Here is a 19,762-nt window from a genome sequence, read left to right as displayed (position 1 = left end):
TCCCCACTCTGTCTCTGGTGAAGCCTCTCGCCGCCCCTGAGCCTCTGGCCTGTACACTGTTCTGTATGCACAAATAAATAAATCTTAAAAAAAAAAAAAAGAAATATCTGAATGAAAAAAAAATCTGAATTATAATATTGGCAAGGTGAAGCACTGAGAAAGAGGATGTACAAAGCTAGCTCAGCCAGTAACTCCCACTGGGTTGTTTACTCTTCTTTAGAGACACTGATGGCTCAATCTAAGACATTAACACTATTGCAATCAGTTAAATTTGAGTAATATAGAAAAAAATCAAAATTATAACATATGATTCTGACAGGATAAAAATAATTCAGCTCACTAAATTAGAAATTTTCCCTTCTACTCAATTTAAGTACTTAGGATAGTAATTCTTCAAGGCAATGACTTCTAAAGACACATCAGAGAGAAAAGGGTCTTAATTCGATCTTTCAAATAAACAAAAATGTTGAAAGTAATTTAGCTTCACAAATTCCAGTCACTTGCATACCACCCTCATGATTTCTGCTTATCTCTGAGCACTAGCTAATATTTTCTTTAAATAGTTTTCTATTTATTGCTTTAAAGTATTTTAAAGGGAACTGTATATTGCCACTTTCAATAAAAAAACTGATAGATAACTCCAAAAGGGTGAAACAAAATTAATTAGTCTTATCCAGATAGTATTGGAAAGCTCTGCACCTGAAGCTTGATGCTCTTTGTTATAAAGAGCAGCAAGTGTTGGGCAGGTGTTAAAGAGCTGCCAGTTCCAAAGTCATTATTCTTCTGGAAGTGCAAGGATGGAAAGATAAGCTGAATGGAAGTCATTTTCTCATTATATGATTCAGTGTTATTTACTACTGATTGCATCCCACCAAACACCGTTTGTCAGACTAGTGTTATGTATTCCAGACTCCCGAGGACACAACATGAGGCAGGTAAGTAAGAATGTAAAATCTGCAGTGTGAAAACTGTGGGAAGCAGCTTCCAAGTCTGTATCAGACATTTTATTTAGTCATTTATCAACTAATATGTATTAAACACCTCCATGTGTCAGACACTGCACTAAGAGCTGGGGTCAATAGTAAGACACTCATATCAAGGAGAAGATAAATCACGTAAAAATGAAGATGGTTACGTAGGCAAACTGTAGAGGAGCCAGAGTCAGACACATAAGGAGAAGGGTCATTTCCAGTCTCCAGACGTCACCCATTATTTTGGGATCCTAGGAGTTTTATTGTTCATTCTAAGCTGTCAACGATTTCTCATTTCCTTTAGTGAATAGTAGCTACCATATGAGGTACAAAAACTACATAGCACTCAAAAGTAAAAGGGCAAAGTGTGTGATAGGAAAAAGTGAGAGTCAGAATGCTAGAGATTGATTGAATTCCTTACTTTCATCGGGAAAAGATGCCTATGATTGTTTTAGAGTTACAAACTAAGATTTGAACTGAATCTCCTGAAATTCAGTCCAATATTCTTTCTATTAAATGACATAATTAAGAAAGATAGGTTGGGAATTAAGGGCATTTGTATTTATTTCAAAAAGTGAATCTAGAACATTATCAGTAAAAAGAAGGAGGAAGGAAGAAAAGATGAAGAGGAGGAGGAACAGAAGGAAGAGAAAAAGGGAAGAAGAGAAATGGAGAACCTTTGAATAGAAGTTATACAATCATCACATTTTAAAAAAGGCTGAAAGGGGAGACACTTAAAGACAAACATATTACATTTTATTATGGCATCTAAGATAAATGCTGTATGAGCCATATTAAGATATTTTGTTGAGACACACGGACAAATTAGCATGGAACAAAAATGGCTTACTGTGGGTTTCAAAAAAGCTTTAAAACAAATCCACTTTAGAGCAACAACTATATCCTACAAATAAAAGTTGAGTTTTCTTCCCCTAGATTCTTTGGCATTACTACATAAAGAAAACAGAAAGAGGCAGCCAGGGAAAGTCCTGAAATCATTTCAGTGATATCTAGCCTTTGCGGACAGGAAATTTATTTTATTGCCTGTTTTCATAATACTTGTTGTACATATTTGTTGTATACATTTTAAAAAGTAGATGGTAATAAAACTAAATATAAGAATACATACAGTATTCTTCAATATACATAGTTAATAATCACAGGAACACTTTGGTTAAGAAGGAAAGCCAAGAACACAATTTTTTTCCACATCACCCTTAGAATATGAGCAGGATTGTCCTGGGACATAGGAATTGGGTCTGGAAGACAAACAGTTTTCAAATAGACATACTGCTGAATTTTAATATCTAAGGTCCTTTGACAATTCTGAACCTAGATTATTATTTCAGCTGAATTGTCTTTGTACTCTTTCCTACAAAGCTTTCCTAGCTGTTATATACTGTGTTGAATTCACTCTAAACTTCTTCAGAGTTAACCTTTCCATGGTTAAGGGAAACTATGGCATGTCTTATTAAAGCATGTTGTTCAAATTCAGTCGTATTGAAGGTTTTCTTAGAGAATCTAATACATGGGAAGCCAAACACTTTCATCCTCTATGGGAAGGAAAGCTAATAAAATATACCTGTGAAGTTTGAGAGTGACAGTTCCATAAACAGTAGCAAAACCAAGAAGACGGACCCATCTCAGGAGAATACAGCGAAATGTGCTTGGCTCAAAATACAAAATAACCACCTATGGGATGAGAAGAGAGAAAAAGAGACCATCAGGATCAACTGATGACCCACAGCCTGACATCAATATTTTATGATCTGATGTTCAATACATACAAATTTCGATAGAAGCGTATTTTAAATAATATTTTAAAATATTTTGATTATTTTCTTATCTAAATAAAAAACTACAGTGTCTTCCTACAGTTTTCAAGTCAAATTTAAATTCCTTAATTTTAACTTTTAGGAGTTTCTGTCAGTTGTCTCTGTCTTTGGTGTGTCCAGACTTAACTCTCTTTACTTCACCATGTGGCCAGACAGGGTGGCCACTGCCATTCTCCTGGGGAAACGTGCTTATTTCTACCCCCATACTGTCTGCACTAGCTCGCCAGAATTACCCTGTTCTGTGTTCTCCAGTCAACTTGCCACTCCTCACTTCTCCTTTACTTAGTTCTTGGTTAATTACCTCATGGATTCCTTACTTCTCATACCAGGGTTTTCATTCATGATATACTAAGATATTACCACGAACGAGGCATTGTCCTAGATGCCATGGAGACAGAGGCAATACAGAGAGAGATGTAACAAGGACCTGTATGCAGGTGGCAGAAGTACTGTGCGAAACATCTGTGAGGGTTAGCTGAGACCCCAAGGGACAGGTGGCCAATTCCAGGGGGGTGTGCAAGGCACTGTGTGATGTTTCAGACAGTATTGTGTGGTTGTGAGTAAGCCCTCACAGAACAGACATTAGCTTGACACTGCTGAAGAAAGAAACTGTAAAAAGCGGAAGGATAAATGCTATTGAAAACGTAGATTTACACTCTTCTACTAGACTAGAACTGATGCTGCTGAAAACAAAGTCGTCACAGAAAAATTAGCACACCCCATAAAACCTGGGGTGTTGTTTTGGTTTTTTATCCCAAAGGTATGAGTAATGGGAAACTTAAAGCACAGCCGGGGACATGAGGTGAGGGGATGAGATTTTCTTGCTTTTAGCTTCAAAATGGGGCACCACTCTCCCACAACACTGAGAAGGTCATTACCTATATCTCTATGCTGCTATAAGGTATTTCTTTTACTTTATAAAACATGAAACCTGGGCCCTCCCTGGTGGCGCAGCGGGTTAAAGCACAGCACTAAGAAGCTAAAGCCACTTCCGCAGGAGGAGTTCGATCCCCGCCTGCCCTGGAGGAGATCCACATGACGCAGCAGACCTCTCCTGACACTCCCGCCTGCTCCCCTCAGCAGTGTACTTCGCTGATCTGCCTGTTCTGCTCCCCACTCTGTCTCCAGTAAATCCTCTCACCCTCCACATCTCTGGCCTGTACCCCAGTTCCATATGAATAAATAAATAAATCTTTAAAAAAAATGAAACCTATGAAAAACAAGGTATTTGCAATACCATTAAGATTAAAGTCTTGACTGGGAAAAATTCTGGATAATAGTGATGAGGAGAAATGAAAGATTAAAGTAGGGGTAGCTAGGAAATGGTCTGTGTGCCCTTGAAGTAAAAAAAAAAAAAAAGTCAAATTTATCCTGTTAGTTATATACAGCATTGGTCCTTAATTTTTAATTCTCTAGTTCTATGCTGATGACACAGATATAGATTTGATTTTAGAATTTAATCTATCAGAAACTCACTTGAATTCATTCAAAAGGTGATATTAAAATCCTTTTGCTGTTTCCACAAAACAAGCAATAAGTCTATTAATTTGTATTCTAACTTTTAATCCCATATTTTAGACAGAGTTTCTTTACCAGAGTCAAACAGTAATTGTGAGTTTGCAAAATATGCTTATTGTATACTAAGGAATTTGAGCCAACGGCAGAAGGCAACATGATGAGAAGTCAGCAATCTTATGTCTTCCCTAAGCTTTGGGAGTAAAGGTGTGAAACTTTTGTTCAGGCTGGTATTTCTTCCTTCCTTCCTTCCTTTTTTTTTTTTTGAGATAATACTGGTTTATATCATTGTGTTCCACAGGCATAAGGAGCTGAGCAACAGTTCTCTAATAGTATTCGACACAGCAGTTCTATTTTCCTAATTGACTTGTCAAGTGTTATTTGCTTCTGTTGGTTGAAACTGGTTGAGAGTGAAACTACTTTTATTGGTGAATGAAGTGTTACATTCTTTGGTATTTCTGCTAGATGTTGTGGATGAACAGTGTTTATTTTTAAAAAAACAAAAACAAAAAACAGATTCCTGGGTGATGGGAGCAGGGCAACAGTTGCAGGGGATGAGACTTTTGTTGATAAAGTTGTCCTCTGATAAGGACTGATAAGGCTCTACCATATGGAACGTTTCCTTCTACTTTCCACTAGGAAAAGCCTTGCTAGTCAAATATTTCCTAGGACCAGCTCGTTCTCCTCAATGCTGCTGAGACCCAACAATATTTAGTGAACAGGTGAAAAACAATGCTGCTTATCCGGACAGATATTAGTCCACAAGGGTGGGCTAACACCTGATATTAAAACCTAGCATTTACTCTGTCTAGGTTTGCTATCTTGAAGTAGGAGACTGGAAGTGAGTCACTTAAGCAGAACTATGTATATTAAAGCACTTTTATAAAACTTGCTTTAAAAATAGGAAGATTCAAAAACCCTCGGGCATGTTCTAAATTTACTTTTTCTATATTTGACCAGAGATATGATTCCATACACAGGAAATACTTAGAATGAAAATGCATATCTTATAAATGCTTAAGTTATTATCTAAATTTGAATTCAAGCTTAAAAAAATAAAAAGCACTTATACAACTATACATGTATGCATTTACCATACACTGGAGGGGCTGTGACTGTGAGTATGTCTTAGTACAACTGTGATCTCGTACTTAATAATTTGCACTTGGCTCCTATTACTTCTAAACAATAAAAACAGGATAAATCTGTACTCTGTGTGTGTATATGTAGAGACAGAGAGAATTATATATAAAATATGGATATAATTTGTAAGCCAAGTTAATCGTCTCCTACCTACCTTCCTCCCTTCCCCATAGGATGAGATAAATGTATCTTTATCACTTGCTGACTAGAGTAGCATAATTACTTCTCCTACATTTATTCCTTACACATTGAAACCAACTTTTTTCTTTCTGTTTAAAGTGACACTAGTTGACATAACGTGAGTCTTATAAGTCTTCTGAACAGCCAAATCATATAAATAACATCACTGAAGCAAATGGCATGAGTGTCTTGTCTGTATTTTCTTCTATGTATTTTTTGGTTTCAGGTGAGACACCCAATTCTTTAATTCGAACTAATTTTTGTATACCCTGAGATACTAGTGTAGTTTTTTTCACATATAGCCATTCAGATTCCCAACACCTTTTGCTGAAGAATTTGAAGAAGATGTGGTATACAGACACAGTGGAATCATTCTGGTATAAAACTATGATAAATCCTTGCCATTTTCTACCTGAATCAGCTAGAGGAGATAATGTGAAGTGAAATAAGTGGGAAGAATAAAGGCAAATACTGGATGGTTTCACTTATATGTGGAATGGAGAGAAATAAAACAACATGAGATAAAATTAAAGCACTAACAAACCCTAGAAATCTATGCAGAATTGAGCCTATCAAAAGTGGAAGGGGAGGCTGGAAAGCAAAGCATGCTGGGATCCCAACGACTAGGGTAGAAGACGAATGGTACCTCGATGGTAGGTGTGGTGGTAACATATATCAAAAGGCTGTGATTCTACAACACATGGGAATCATATACAGTAATGCAAACCAATGTTACTTCAATTTTAAAAAGAGAGAAAGAAAAAAATATATAAATAATAGGAAATTTCTATTACGAGGGAGCTCTTTGTCAGCAAGGTTGAGTCTGAGTCATTTCATGGGCTTGCTCCTTCGGGAAGTACACTTTCTTATTACTCAGTTCTCAACAAAGGTGCTGAAACCAAGTTTAACTATAGGTTATCAAAAAAGCTCTTTATTGTTACTGTAAGCAAAAACAATGAATTTTCTTAATCTATGTTTAATACCCCTTCTGTTCACTTTCCTATTTTGGAGTACTCTGTTTAACACACAGTCATGACCAATTCTGAGGTTGGAGTACCCTGAGCCATTTTTCTCCACACTGACTCAGTACTCAGTTCTTTTCTATTTCTAGCCCTTCGCCCAGCCCTTGGGTCCACAAAACTGTAGGAACCTTTGTTCCAGTGAGCCCCACTGTGTGCAGACACCTCAGATTCTAGTCCCGTGCCCTTCCACTGGGGAAAATGCCATGGTAGGGAGGGACACATATTCTCGGGCTTAGCCTCTTCTTATGCTACTGTAGCAAGTGCTTAAAAGTGTGTTACTTTCACTTTGGCTTGGAGACTTTATAATCAACTATTCTGAGACCTGGTAGCAGGGTTCTCTCCTGCACAACTCAGTTCTTGACAGGACAATGTAATCTTATCTTTTAATTTTGTTGACAGTTAAAAAGTTCAGAAACAGAATAATATAAACATGCAAATTGCATACCACACAAATTAAAAATGGACAGTTTTATGACTTTGGATTTTAAAATAGAACTTTATCCATATCAAGCTGAAGCTTTGTAACTCCTCTCCCTAGTACTGTCTCCTAGATTTTTCAGAGGCCAACACTAAAGTAAATTTGATATATACTCACCAGGACCTGCTATTTTACTTTGCTCCATTTATATGTATCCATAAATAATAGATAGCCTTATTTTGTGAGTCCTTAAAATTTTATGTAAGTGGTAAATTGTGTATTAGCCTTCTGTAGTGCACATCTGCCTTTACTGTGAATTAAGTCAAAATGACCCAATTTCCATCAAGTTAACTCCAGATCTTTTTTCTAATCATTCATGGCTCCTCCCCAACAACTGCCAACCTCATTACTAAAGCCAAAAAGAATCTGATGAAAGTTGGCATTATCTCCACAAGGCAGTAAAGAATAAGGAGATCATACCTCTGCTAGAAGATCTCTCATAAAAAAAGTCTATAATTTTCTTGAAAACAGGACCCAACCCACATAGATTTTCAGAACTCTTTAAAAGTAGGGGGTCAGTCACATACCCTGACTGTGCCAAGCTCTAGTCTCCTACTAAGGGAATAAGAAGACAAACAGAAATTAGTTAAACAATGTCATTTGAAAATTTTATGACATTTTCCTAAAATTGACAAGACATTACAGAAGGGAAAAGGGTTTCTGAGATCACCTATTCCCAACTCTCAACTTAAAAATATTACAGTTTTAAAAGATCTTCCCTCATAAAGGGTATCTTTTCCTCATTTACAATATATAATTTGCCTTGAAGACTACACAAATATAATTTTATAGACAGACTTATGTCTTCTTTTGGGGGGATATAGAATCTGTGAGGAATGATGTGGATGTCTTGATTGTACAAAATACCAGCTTATATTCACTGTTTTGGAGATGCACATGAGGGTTCAGTCACCTGTGTTCTACAGAGAGCATGAAAACCCAAACTGTTTCAGAAACACTAGCTTTGAGTGTGTTATGACCCAACTTAGCATAGGGATAGTAGCTTTTTTAACGTGGCTCCTCAGCTTTGTGTGAGGGATCATTACTTGTTATCCTTCCCACCCTCGAGCCTTCTCTCCTCTGAATCCCTCTCCCTAGACAACAGTAAGACCATTCTTCCATTTCCCCTTAAAGTCTTCAGTGATGAGTGGCTTCTGGTTAGGATCTGTGAGAGTCAGCATATGCTTTGCTACATTCTCTTTACCATCTTTCCTGGTAGCTAGTAAAGCTTTACAGTGTTGCCTGAGTCCCAGACTGAGGACAACTAACAAGCACAGGGACCCTGGCTGATTCACACAGATGTGGATAAGCCCAAAATAGACCCTTTGTTTTAAACTTCTGAGATTTTGGGTTTGTTTTTTTTAGCATCACTGCATGGCCTTGTCTGCCTTACAGTTCAGTAGTGATGCACATCAATAAAATGGACATTATTCAAACATGCTTAGTGATAATTTTATAATGATATGATTTTGAGGGTCAGGGTTCAAACTCTTAAATCTGTGATAACCAATATATAGCAAAAGCTAAGATGCAAGAAAAAAAAATAAGAATCCCTTTTTCAGATACTCTTATGTGTATGAATTAAAGTATAATGTCACTGGTTGGACCCTTACAGATTTTGCTCAACTGCATTTTGATGTCATTGGTATCAGTCTTAGGAAAGATCTTTCGGAAAATATCTCTAAGGAACTCACTATTATTGCACTGTCAGAGTAACAAGAAAGCACATCAGAAATGTCTCTTGATGAAAGTGTCCAAGACTCAGTATGCTACAAGTGGCTTGGTTTTTAATCTCATATACCAGCTGTTAGCAAGTTCCAAGGAAAACCTGTGGTGCATTTCTAGTTAAGTTATGAAACCAGAAAACTGTTTAGGATATATCTAGCGTGCCAATAAATTAGATCCCTTTTTCCCTTCTCAATTTTGTTTTATGAGTGCTTTCTTGAACTTTTTAAGAAAATCTATTTTCATGTGCTTTGTTTCTGAGTTATTTTGCTAATTTTGGGCAGATTTATATAACCATCTCCAAATCGTTGTTTTCGGTATATCACAAAGTAAGAAATCTTAGAAAAGTAAGTTAGTCAGTGACAACCATGGTTCTTCCATTGTTATTTAGTACATGTTATTTTGAGTGATATACTTCCACCTACATTTTAAGACTGTATAGCTATAAACAGTAATTTAAAAGGGGCAATGTATGTATCTATATATGTATCTATGATATATAAAATACATTAATAGCTATAATATAAAGTATTATATAATATAATGTAAACATATTTTGTGTATGTGTGTGTCTGTGTGTGTGTGTGTGTGTGTGTGTGTGTATATATATATATACACACATATATATTCCAATAAGGAATATCTTAGTTCAGTGAATAGCCATTCCTTCAGCATAAGATTTTCAGGTCCCCTTTCTAAAAGATAATTTAAAAATGATCTCTGTATGATTATAACACAATGAGCCATAGACTACGCCCTACAAAGTAACATTTATGTAAGACAAAGCTTATTCTCTTAATGTTATTGACTCAAATATTTTCAATTCATTTTTGATGGCTAATTTTAGAATCACAGCAACCATTTAGCAGAAACTGTCCTGTGATTGGCCCTGGTGGGAATAGAGTACTTAGTTAGATAAATCAGTTAGGTGACATATACTGAAGTTGGCTTCCAATTTTCACAGACACACAAAATAGTTCAACAGCGATTGCTAAAAATGTACCAGGCACTGTGTTTAGAACACAAACAAAACTGAGATATGCATTTCCATGGAGGAATATAGAGTCTAAAGGATAGAATAAATCTGTAGCCAAATCATTTCAGTATGAGGGACTAGCATGACCTAACTCAAAGAAAAAACTTCTCTGACGAGAAAAACCAGATGAACCTTAAAGTGCAAACAGGAATTATGCAGTTGAAGAAAAGAAGTTTCTAATATGAGGCAAGTACAAAAACATGAAGGCAAGGGGGCATGGTATGGTCTGGAGCTAGAATATTCAGTTGTCATAAGTGAAAGGCTTGGACTGGTAGAGAAAGGCTATACTCCAGCAAGCAGAATATACCACCTAAGCCACTAGATCCTCAACAATGGTGATCCCTCTGTGAAGAAGAGCTCTCCCACAGAAGCAGAACTAAGCAGGAGTGGCCTGGGAGAATGAAGAGTTAGGGTCTGCCTTTGTTGGTCTTGACTATGGATGTGATTACTTTTAAAGACATCTCCTAGATGATGACTTGTAAGATGTTTTTCACCATGGATGAAGAAGTAAGGGATCAAGTAAGATTGACACTGGGGTCTATTCTTGTGCCACTGGACCAAAGCACTAAAATCTTTGGAGCTAACAAGAATCAATGGACATTTTATTCCACATTATTTAGAAAAAAGGCAGTGACACCAGTGGGCTTATTTTGTCATTCATTCACTCATATATTCAAAGTCTGTTTGTGTTTTGTGACAGGCATAATATTAGGTAAAAAATAAACTAGGAAATTAAAAATATAGTCCCTGAAATGATGGAGTTGAGACTACATGAAGGAGAGACCCCATAAATAAGTAAATGAGACTGAAGACACGAAAGCATAATAATAGGAAGCAACAGGAAGGGAAGGAGGTTACTATGGTTGAAGTAGGTCTCTCTGCAGATGCAATGTTTAAGTCAGGACAGGAAGTTGGTCTTCATGTGGCAGCACTGTATAATGAAGGCGGAGACAGCAGTATGTTCATCTGGGCAGAATGTGGTATGTTCTGAGAAACTGGGAAGGAATGGAACCATCACATCATCTCCTCCTAATACTTACATGTTGGAAGTTTTCTTTCAGTAAGATACTTAAATTCCTTGCTGCTGCTCCTGTTCTCTACTCTTAATGATATAGACGTTACATGGAGAAGACAGCCCCAGGTTCATAGACATGCAGACATCTATGCTAAACCTGGGATATTTTATTTATTCTACAATAGGACTGAAACAGATTTGATTTCGAATATAGTACCAGTTTTTTCCACATTAAAGATACTTATGTTTTCAAGGCAAGCATTTTATAACTGCTGTCCCTGAAACATTTTTATCCAAGAACAAAAGCTTTGTATTCTTGATAGCTGAAAAATAAAAAAGGAGGCTTGGGAAACTTCTCTGGATTGTTGGACAATTCTATGGATTGGCTGCACTTATAAAGGGGCCAGTCATCTTTGGTTGACTGCATACTTTCTTTGGTTCACCTCATCTGGGATAATCTTGAAAAGTGCCTGACACGTGGCAAGTATACAGTAGATGGGACTGTTCTCCCCTCCTAAGGGGAGTTTATTGTGGAAACACCCAAGTTAGATCTACTTCACCCAGCTCGACCATTAGCTTTGAAAATCATGACTGATGTGAGGTTGTACAAGCCTCTTTCTGTCTCAGGAGAAGCTTAAAATAGTCTCAGACTTAGGCATTCCTGGTTTGAGACTAGCCCTGGGTGTGATTAGCTCATTACAAAAAGCAGCAATCAGAGCTGGTAATCTTCCAGGGCAAAGGATGTGTGATAAGCAGTGCCCACGAGGACAGTCAGCAGATTGGTTTCTGAGGCAGAAGCCTTTCAGAACTCAGGGAGAAGTTTCTGGTACTGGATATATACAGGGGGACAATACTGGGCCCCTGCTGGGAGTGCCCAGGACAGGAGAGCAGCATCCCAAGATGTGGTGGGAGGGAACACAGGGCCTGGTCTTGTTCAAATGTTAGCTCTGCTGTTTATTAGTAATATAAGTTGGGTGGTTTCTTTTACATCTGGTAGTTTTGTCAATATTCAAATAGGAATTATGATCTTCCCGTCTGTTTCATAGATTACCAGGGGGATATCAGGTGGTGACAAACCACCTCTGAAGGTTCAAGACAGGTGTCCAAGGCTGCTTGACTAGGGAATACTTATCTCCATGTGCCTGGGTGGATGCTTCCCAGAGAGGCAATCTTGAGGCTGCATATGTGGGTTGCACGCCAGTCTGCAGCAGTTTTCATAGTTTTCCATCGGGTTTTGCATGTTTGTCCAACAATTATTTCTTATCTACCTACTATCTTCCAGGCAACTGTTAGTGTTGAAATAAGTTTTAGGTTTATGCTGACAAAGAAGCAGAACCTTAACCTAGTACAAATTGTGGTTAATTTAGTGAGGGGAGAGACAATATATAAATACATCCTAAGTATATATTTTCAAATGATCATGAAGAAATAAATCTAGGTTCTTCCTAGAAAGATAGAAACAAAAGGAAAGAAGAGGCTTTGGGCAAAATTGTTTAGGAAAGGTCCCTTTGAAGAAGTGGTATAGCATTTGGGACCCGAAGGATGAACAAGAAGGACCCTGACTAGTGACTCTGTGCATGTGGCTTCCCTTTGAGGAATGCCTACATTATCTGTTGCTAACCTCTGCTCCTATACCTTTAGCAATGCTCTCCCCAAAGCAGCCCTAACGTTCTCTGTTCTGAGCCACAGCCTGGGGACTCTTTCCCTAACTTTCCAGGGCAGGTCTGTGTCGTCTACTCCTCACAGGCTTCTGCCTCCTGCCAGAAACCATCTCAGTAGAGCATCCATCTATTTACAGGCACTACAGACTGATGCCATTGTATGTGCAATAACTTCAATTCTTAAGAGTTTTCCTTCAGTGTGAATGTGACCTGATGCCAGCACAGCTGGAGAACTCTAGACTGTTTGCAGAAAATAAAATGTCAAAATCATTCCAAAATTAATTTGGTCTCACATAACAATAACAATCTACTTTTTTTCTTTCATTCTTCCACCTTTCAGCAATTTAATTTATGTGTCAGTAAGCTGCCATGTACAATAAATTTGCAATTGGGAGTCCTATTCATTTTCAGTCACTTCACACTTTATAACTTTCTGATATTTAAATGTGTACAGCTGTCTCAGTATTAGCTCAACAAGTTTTATGTGTTAACAGAGGAAACATACAAAAAATTCCACAATTTATGCTTTCATTTAAACAAACAAAACTGTGACCACTTAATTTTGATTGGTGAGCTCAAATAAACTACTGTGCAAAGGTTCTATGTGTCACATTTTAGAGTAACTTAACAAAGGTCCTTTCCAATTTTCTTTCAGGATTTAAAAGTGATAGGAATCTGATCTATGCTTTCATTTTTTCTTCTTCTTCTTTTTCTGCCAAAAGCCCTGGAATGATCCCCAGGTGTTTAGAAGAGCTAAAATACACCATCAAATTAAAAGTAAATATCATTCCAAAATCCAGTGCAGGTCTCACACCAGAGCTCCCTTCCATATTTATCTGCATTACACAGAGAATGGAATTTTACAAAATACAGTTTCTCAAATAAACCTTGAGCTCTCGGCAAATCAAATGCAATTAAAGTAACGGTTACCACAGACCATAAGCTCAGTCATCATTGGGTCGAGGGCAAGTCTCCTAGAACCTTTCTTTCGTGGTTTCCTTTTAGCTGACAGCACTAATCCTCCTGGGGCTAATATGCAGAGCTGGAAAAAATCACAAATGGCTGATCTTCTGAGAAATAGGAATTTGGTGTGATTTTTAGAAATCTAGACAATTCTATATTAAAATTAATGAAGTCAAAGGAATCAACCTGCTGGCTTCAAAGTCTTTCAACTGAACTTGGAATAAAAGCCAAACTCCTTTGTGCCACCAAGGCATCATTACTTAGCCTGTGCTCACCTCCTGCCTCTGCCCCTTGCGCCTGCGCCCAGCTCCTTGGGCTTCTTTTGGATGGCAAACATGTCAAGGTCTATTCCAGCCTCAAGGTTTCTACGCTTGATAGTCTTTGCCCAGAAATGCTGTTGCTACAGTATTCACTAAAATGGCTCCTTCTCTTCAGTTGCTTTCAGCTGCCAGGCTAGCTCCTCAGTGATCATCCATCTTTGCCTATTCTGTGCTGTGTTCTCCAGCATCTGCTGTTATCTCAAGACTTTCTCAGAAAACTATTTCCTTCTCCTCTTCGAGAGGAGAAAGCAGGAATGATCAGCAACAACCTGGGCTCCTGAATGACTGTGCTGCAATAAATCACTACAGTAGAGACATTCCAGGGTGGCATGGTGCCAGCTCTTCTGAACAGTGGGTGAAGCGATCATTAGTGGACTTTGCAGTGGATGGGACCCTGCAGATTCCACTGCATTACAGGGAAGGTAAATTATCCTTTCACTGAATTGCACTTTTCCATATTCTTGAATTTGCAATTTATAATCTGCAGAACAAAAATCTTTCAAACTAACACCAGAAAACTTCTTGGAAAAGATAAAGGAAATGAAATCTGTCTACTTTTTCAGCTTGATGCTGAGACCATCTTCACTATAAAATGAGAAGAATTTCATAGAACTCAGATGCTTCTGCACTTCCCACTTCCCCGGATTCCTGAGAATTCAACTCTGTGTAATACCTGTATTCTTCCCACTGTGAAATATCTGAGTCACCACTGAAGCCTTGCTTAGGCCCTAAGGAAAAAATCCATCTGCAATCCCTTGGGTCATACTGAAGCCCTGCAGGCTGCTAGAGGTTCCTAAAATCCTCAAGCAAATGACTCACAGCTCTTGAGCCTCAGCACCCAGGCTACAATGCCTTTGACATAAATCTGCTAGTTCCGCAATCCAGTAGCTGATGGCATCCTAACATCTTACAAGCAGAGGCTGTGCTGAAGCAAGGCAACCCTATTTACCTCCCACACAGTCCTGTCCTGCTGCCCAGGTGACAGATCGTGGGAGGGTTATTAGTCACATGTAATACCTAATCTTCTGCCAACGACAAACTAAAATCTAGACACAGAAAGCTCAGGTTTACAAATATTAGTCAGACAGCTGGGCATAAAGCTAGCTTCAACATTGTGTAAACATCAGTGGCTTTACCTTCAACACATTACGGTGATGATGCTCAAAGGTTGGTGCACATCAGTTTCACTTGGAGCACTTTTAAAATGCTGTATGCTCAGCCCCCCCTTCATAACCAATTACATTAACTATTTCTTGCCTGGAACTTATATACAAGTAAGCTTTTAAAAAAGATTTATTTGGGCCCTCCCTGGTGGCGCAGCGGGTTAAAGCACTGCACTAAGAAGCTTAAGCCATTTCCGCATGAGTTCGATCCAGGCCTGCCCCAAAGGAGATCAACATGGCGAGGCAGACCTCTTCTGACCCACCCACTGCTCCCCTCAGCAGTATACTTCGTGGATCTGTTCATTTCGCCTGTTCTGCTCCCCACTCTATTTCTGGTGAATCCTCTCACCCTCTGCATCTCTGGCCTGTACCCCGGTTCTGTATAAATAAAATAAGATTTATTTATTTATGCATACAGAACCGGGGTACAGGCCAGAGGTGCAGGGGCAGAGTGGGGAGCAGAACAGGCCGACTTTCGAAGTACACTGCTGAGGGGAGCAGCAGGAGAGACAGGAGAGGTCTGCCGCACTATGTGGGTCACCTCCGGGGCTGGGGATTGAACACACACTGAAGCCGCTGTGGCTCGCTTACAGTGGCGCGTCCTAACCTTGCTGCGCCATCAGAGAGGGCCTATATGAGTAATTTTTAAAATTCCTCGGTGTTTCTCTATATGATCAATATTGAGAATCACTGAATTATAGAAGGGTCTATGTTTAGAGCCAAATGTGATTTTTAGTTTCATTTAATATTCTATGTAGTGAATGACTGGATTGTGAAAATAAATGAATCGTAAAAACAATTAATGATATATACACTTTTCTTCATATACAGCAAACAAAATTGGGGAAAAAAAGTAAAAGTTCCTCTCCCTCTTTCTTCCTTATATCTTTTTCTTTTTCCAAATCATTATTTTAAGGTGTTATATCAACAATGCTAAACTAGTACAAGATTAAATGAAGCTACAATTAAACAATGTAGCCAACTTTGCTTAATTATTATAATGTAGCCATACAGTTATTATTAAAATAGCTATTTCTTGCTGATATACTTAAAAGAAAATAAAAAGTCTGTCTTGACATTATTATTCAACAAACAGAGAAAGGATTCTTTTTTCTTTCTTCTTTTTAAACAGTACTCATATAAAAATTTACTTCTACATTTGTTTTCTTCCTTTAGATCCTAAACTCCACAATGACAGTGGCCATTTTTCCCCTTTTCACCATTTATTCACTTTGCTTAGCACAAAACAAATAGTATTCGTAGAACCAGTTCCAATTCCTTTTCCATATACACAAGGACCTCAAGGATTTAGCTTAAATCCTCTCCTCCTGGCTTTATTTCATCAGTTCTACATAACTAGTATGTTTCAAGCTCTCTTAATGCTATGTTTCTTTAAATAGAATACTTTTCCTCACCTCCTTTCCAAATACCCCGGCTTTTCCAACCCCACATTTATGTTCTCTCTCACCTAAACTCCAACTGTTACTGTCTGTATTACTCATTTGACAATTAATGCAATAACTTTCTCATTAATAGCATTACCCAACTGTAAAAATATCAATGTACAACTTCCCGCAAGACTATAGGCTCTATGTGGACCAGGGCTCTGCTTTTATCCTATTATTTCTCCCCCAAAGGGTTTGACACAGTGTCTGTACAAACATGGCTTATAATTGTTTCAAAAGACACATTTATACCCTCATTTAGAAGACAATCCTTACCTAACTCCAAATGATAATGAGGATAGCTACTTCAGCTGATAAAGTTATGTCCTCTAAATGCCTCCTTAATACTTCCAGGGGCTCCTTTGCAGCTCATTGAAAAAGTACCAATGATTCCCACTAACTTGGGAATTCCCGAGAATTCTTTAGCTTTAACCTTGTTAAACACCTGCTCATATCTAGAAGTAAAATTAAGCCTGCTTCATTTGTTTTGATAAGACCTAACAAGGGTCCTAAGTATCAATAGTTAGATGCTGGCAAGGTGTCTCTCCATCTCTCTTGGTCCAGGCAGTGACATTCCAAAAGATGCCTTAGTTTAGCTGATGTTCAGAAGTAATGTAGGTGTATGTGGACATATGACAAACCTCTCAAAGTTCTTTAACTCAAAGTCTTCTCTCTCTCCCCTTTCCCTCAGATTAGTATCCAGGCCATTGAGGACCCAAATGCAGAAGTCAGCCTACCTTTCTAGTGAACAGCATTCTGACTTTATCATGACTGAAAATGTGACAATATGAAATTTGGGGCCTTAAAAAACTCAACAAGTTAAATGACACATTGCTTTTGTGTTATATTTTCAATGACTTAAATCTTAAAGGCAATTCAAACATCAAAGGCAGCCATTGATGAATCTCTAAGGAAAACAGCACAGTGAACAAATAACTACAAGGTCACCTCATATATCTTTTTGAGGAATGCCTCGGAAGGTAATCTGTATTAGCAGCTCTGACTAAACAAATCTCAATCTGATTGAACTGTCACAAAAACATTTTTTTTCTCAGTCTTGAGATTCAAAGTTATAGACATTTTTTTCACCATTCTGCATGGTTAACATTAATTTTCTAATTTCCCAATACTGAAATTGAAAAGCTATGATACACCAAAAAGCTATGACATAGATGAGATCATCCAGAAATCTCACTGCCTGCATCAGACGAGACAGCAGTATTGACAGATCCAGCCTCTCACCTCGTTAATCTATCTAACAAGTTCACTAAGTTTCCTAATAAATCAATATGGGGTACTATCTATTTCCCAATGCTCTCCCCCAAAGGTTAAAAAATGCCCCCTATCCAAACTACTCTTCAGAATGAATTCAGTCAGTAAGCCCTTTTAAAAATAATTCTTTCACAAAATACCTTAGGACAGTCTACTTCCAAGGGTGACATTTACAAAGAACAGCATGGGGGTTATCTGAGTGTCTGCAGAGATAAACTTGGCTAGAATAGAATGGCACTGGGTTATAGAAAAGGGAGGCCTGAGTGAGTAATGCTGAAGTCAGACCAGGGCACACAAAGGCAGGGCACAGGCTGGCACAGGATTGTGTGTAAGGTGGCCCCATACCAGGGCCTCTCAAAGTCTAGGTCTTATGTGCCGCTTGAACAAAGCATCTGTGGTTCAACAATAGACAGACCTCAAACCTCTCTTTTTGTGAAAGGGTCATATGCTTATAAATTTTTAACAATTCTACTAAAATATGGCTTTAAGTCACCAATTCTAAATATGAAAGTTCCTATAGTTGTGAATTTACTCTTTAGAATTACTGATTTTTACTCAACTTTAGAAGTCGTTTTCAAATAATAAAAACAGAAAGGGAAATTTGGAAAAGGAGTCTTTTATCCCTAAATTTAACATATCAGATAATATATATCATTATCATAAAAAGGGAAAGCTCATTTTTCATTGATTGACTAGATTGAACTGTCTATCATTTGTTAACTGCCAAATAAGCTCATTATGATGAATGTCTACACTTTCACCCATTTGTGTGAATTATCTTTATTGTTTTAGCCAATTCTTCTGTGCAGACAGTCTTTACAGTGAATGAGACAGAGTCTTGTTCATATACATATAAAGCATGCTCAAAATGTCCATGTTTTGGTTTAAGGGGTGATAATGTTTTGGTTTAAAACCTAACAAGCTCAGAGCCCAAATAAGAAAATATTTTTTCTTTTCAAGGAAGTGTTTAAGTAAGATTAAAGGATGAAAAATAAGTGAATGAAGAATAACTCTTTACTTACAACACACTAATAGTAAACAGTGTTTGCACACCAACAGTTTAAAAGTCATATGTGTTAGAAATGTGATAGGAGAAAAAAATTATGCCACTGGAGAGGGTAGAGAAAGCCTGCAAGCAGGGAGAGTGTTTTAAAGAAAAAAACCAGCTCATTTTTGTCTGAACAGCACTTTTGAATCAAGGATATTTTTCATAACCCTATAAAGGCAAATACAAGAAACCATATAAATGTACAAAGAATGGCAATATATTAAATTCATTTAGACTAATATTTCTAGCTTTTCTAGAAAATAAATATTATTTTTATAACAAAAAGTGACAAGTACTGTTTTTAAATTAGAAAGAAATTTTGAGACATATACAGGTGAGTAATAGTGATAATTCATTGCTGAGAAATGTGTATTTATTTGGAGATAGTTATTAATTAGTCAATGTCCAAATAGTCTAACCTGTAGCAACAGACTTCAAAATTGCATTAACTTAACAAAGGTTACTTATTTCAGTCTCACAAAGCCCCAGTGGAAGTCCAGTTGTCGTCACACTTGCAGCAACCTCACATAGGAAATATATGTCCTCCAAAATTGCTACAGCAGAAGATAAGAAAGATGGAGGACCCACAAAGTTATTAATTATAGTTAACAAAGTATTGTGCACATTTTATTGCCAAGCTACTCATCATGCTCTCAAGGGAGCCCAAGGGAGCCCAAGGGAGGCTGAGAAATGTGAAGAAATACAAGAATATTTGGTAGATAATAAAGTTTCTACAACAAAGGCATATAGAAAACTTAACTGAAACAATTAAGTCATGGCAATTCTTGGTAGACACACAAATACACACACCGCATATCATACAAAACCATCTGGAAAATCTACCATAAATCTCACAGAATATAATTCTTCAGACCTTTCTTTGGTTTCCCATCTTTCTAAAATAGACATATTTTATCATATTTTATTTTTCTGTCCTTCTTGGTGGGTATTTATGAACTTCCCTACCAAT

General features: G+C 37.6%; 1 protein-coding gene across 1 annotated transcript in view; it reads right to left on the bottom strand.

Moving 5' to 3' along the window:
- Nucleotides 1-19,762, bottom strand: part of GPR158 (G protein-coupled receptor 158) — a 192,940-nt gene that overhangs the window by 40,240 nt on the left and 132,938 nt on the right. Inside the window, exon 6 of the mRNA XM_012731360.1 lies at nt 2,554-2,663. Within this exon, the coding sequence (XP_012586814.1) occupies nt 2,554-2,663 (110 nt within the window). The remainder of the gene's footprint in view (nt 1-2,553; nt 2,664-19,762) is intronic.

Source organism: Condylura cristata, unplaced genomic scaffold (assembly GCF_000260355.1).
Source record: "Condylura cristata isolate star-nosed mole 26May11 unplaced genomic scaffold, ConCri1.0 scaffold00030, whole genome shotgun sequence".
Classification (NCBI taxonomy): domain Eukaryota; kingdom Metazoa; phylum Chordata; class Mammalia; order Eulipotyphla; family Talpidae; genus Condylura; species Condylura cristata.
This window is presented reverse-complemented; position numbering and strand designations above follow the sequence as displayed.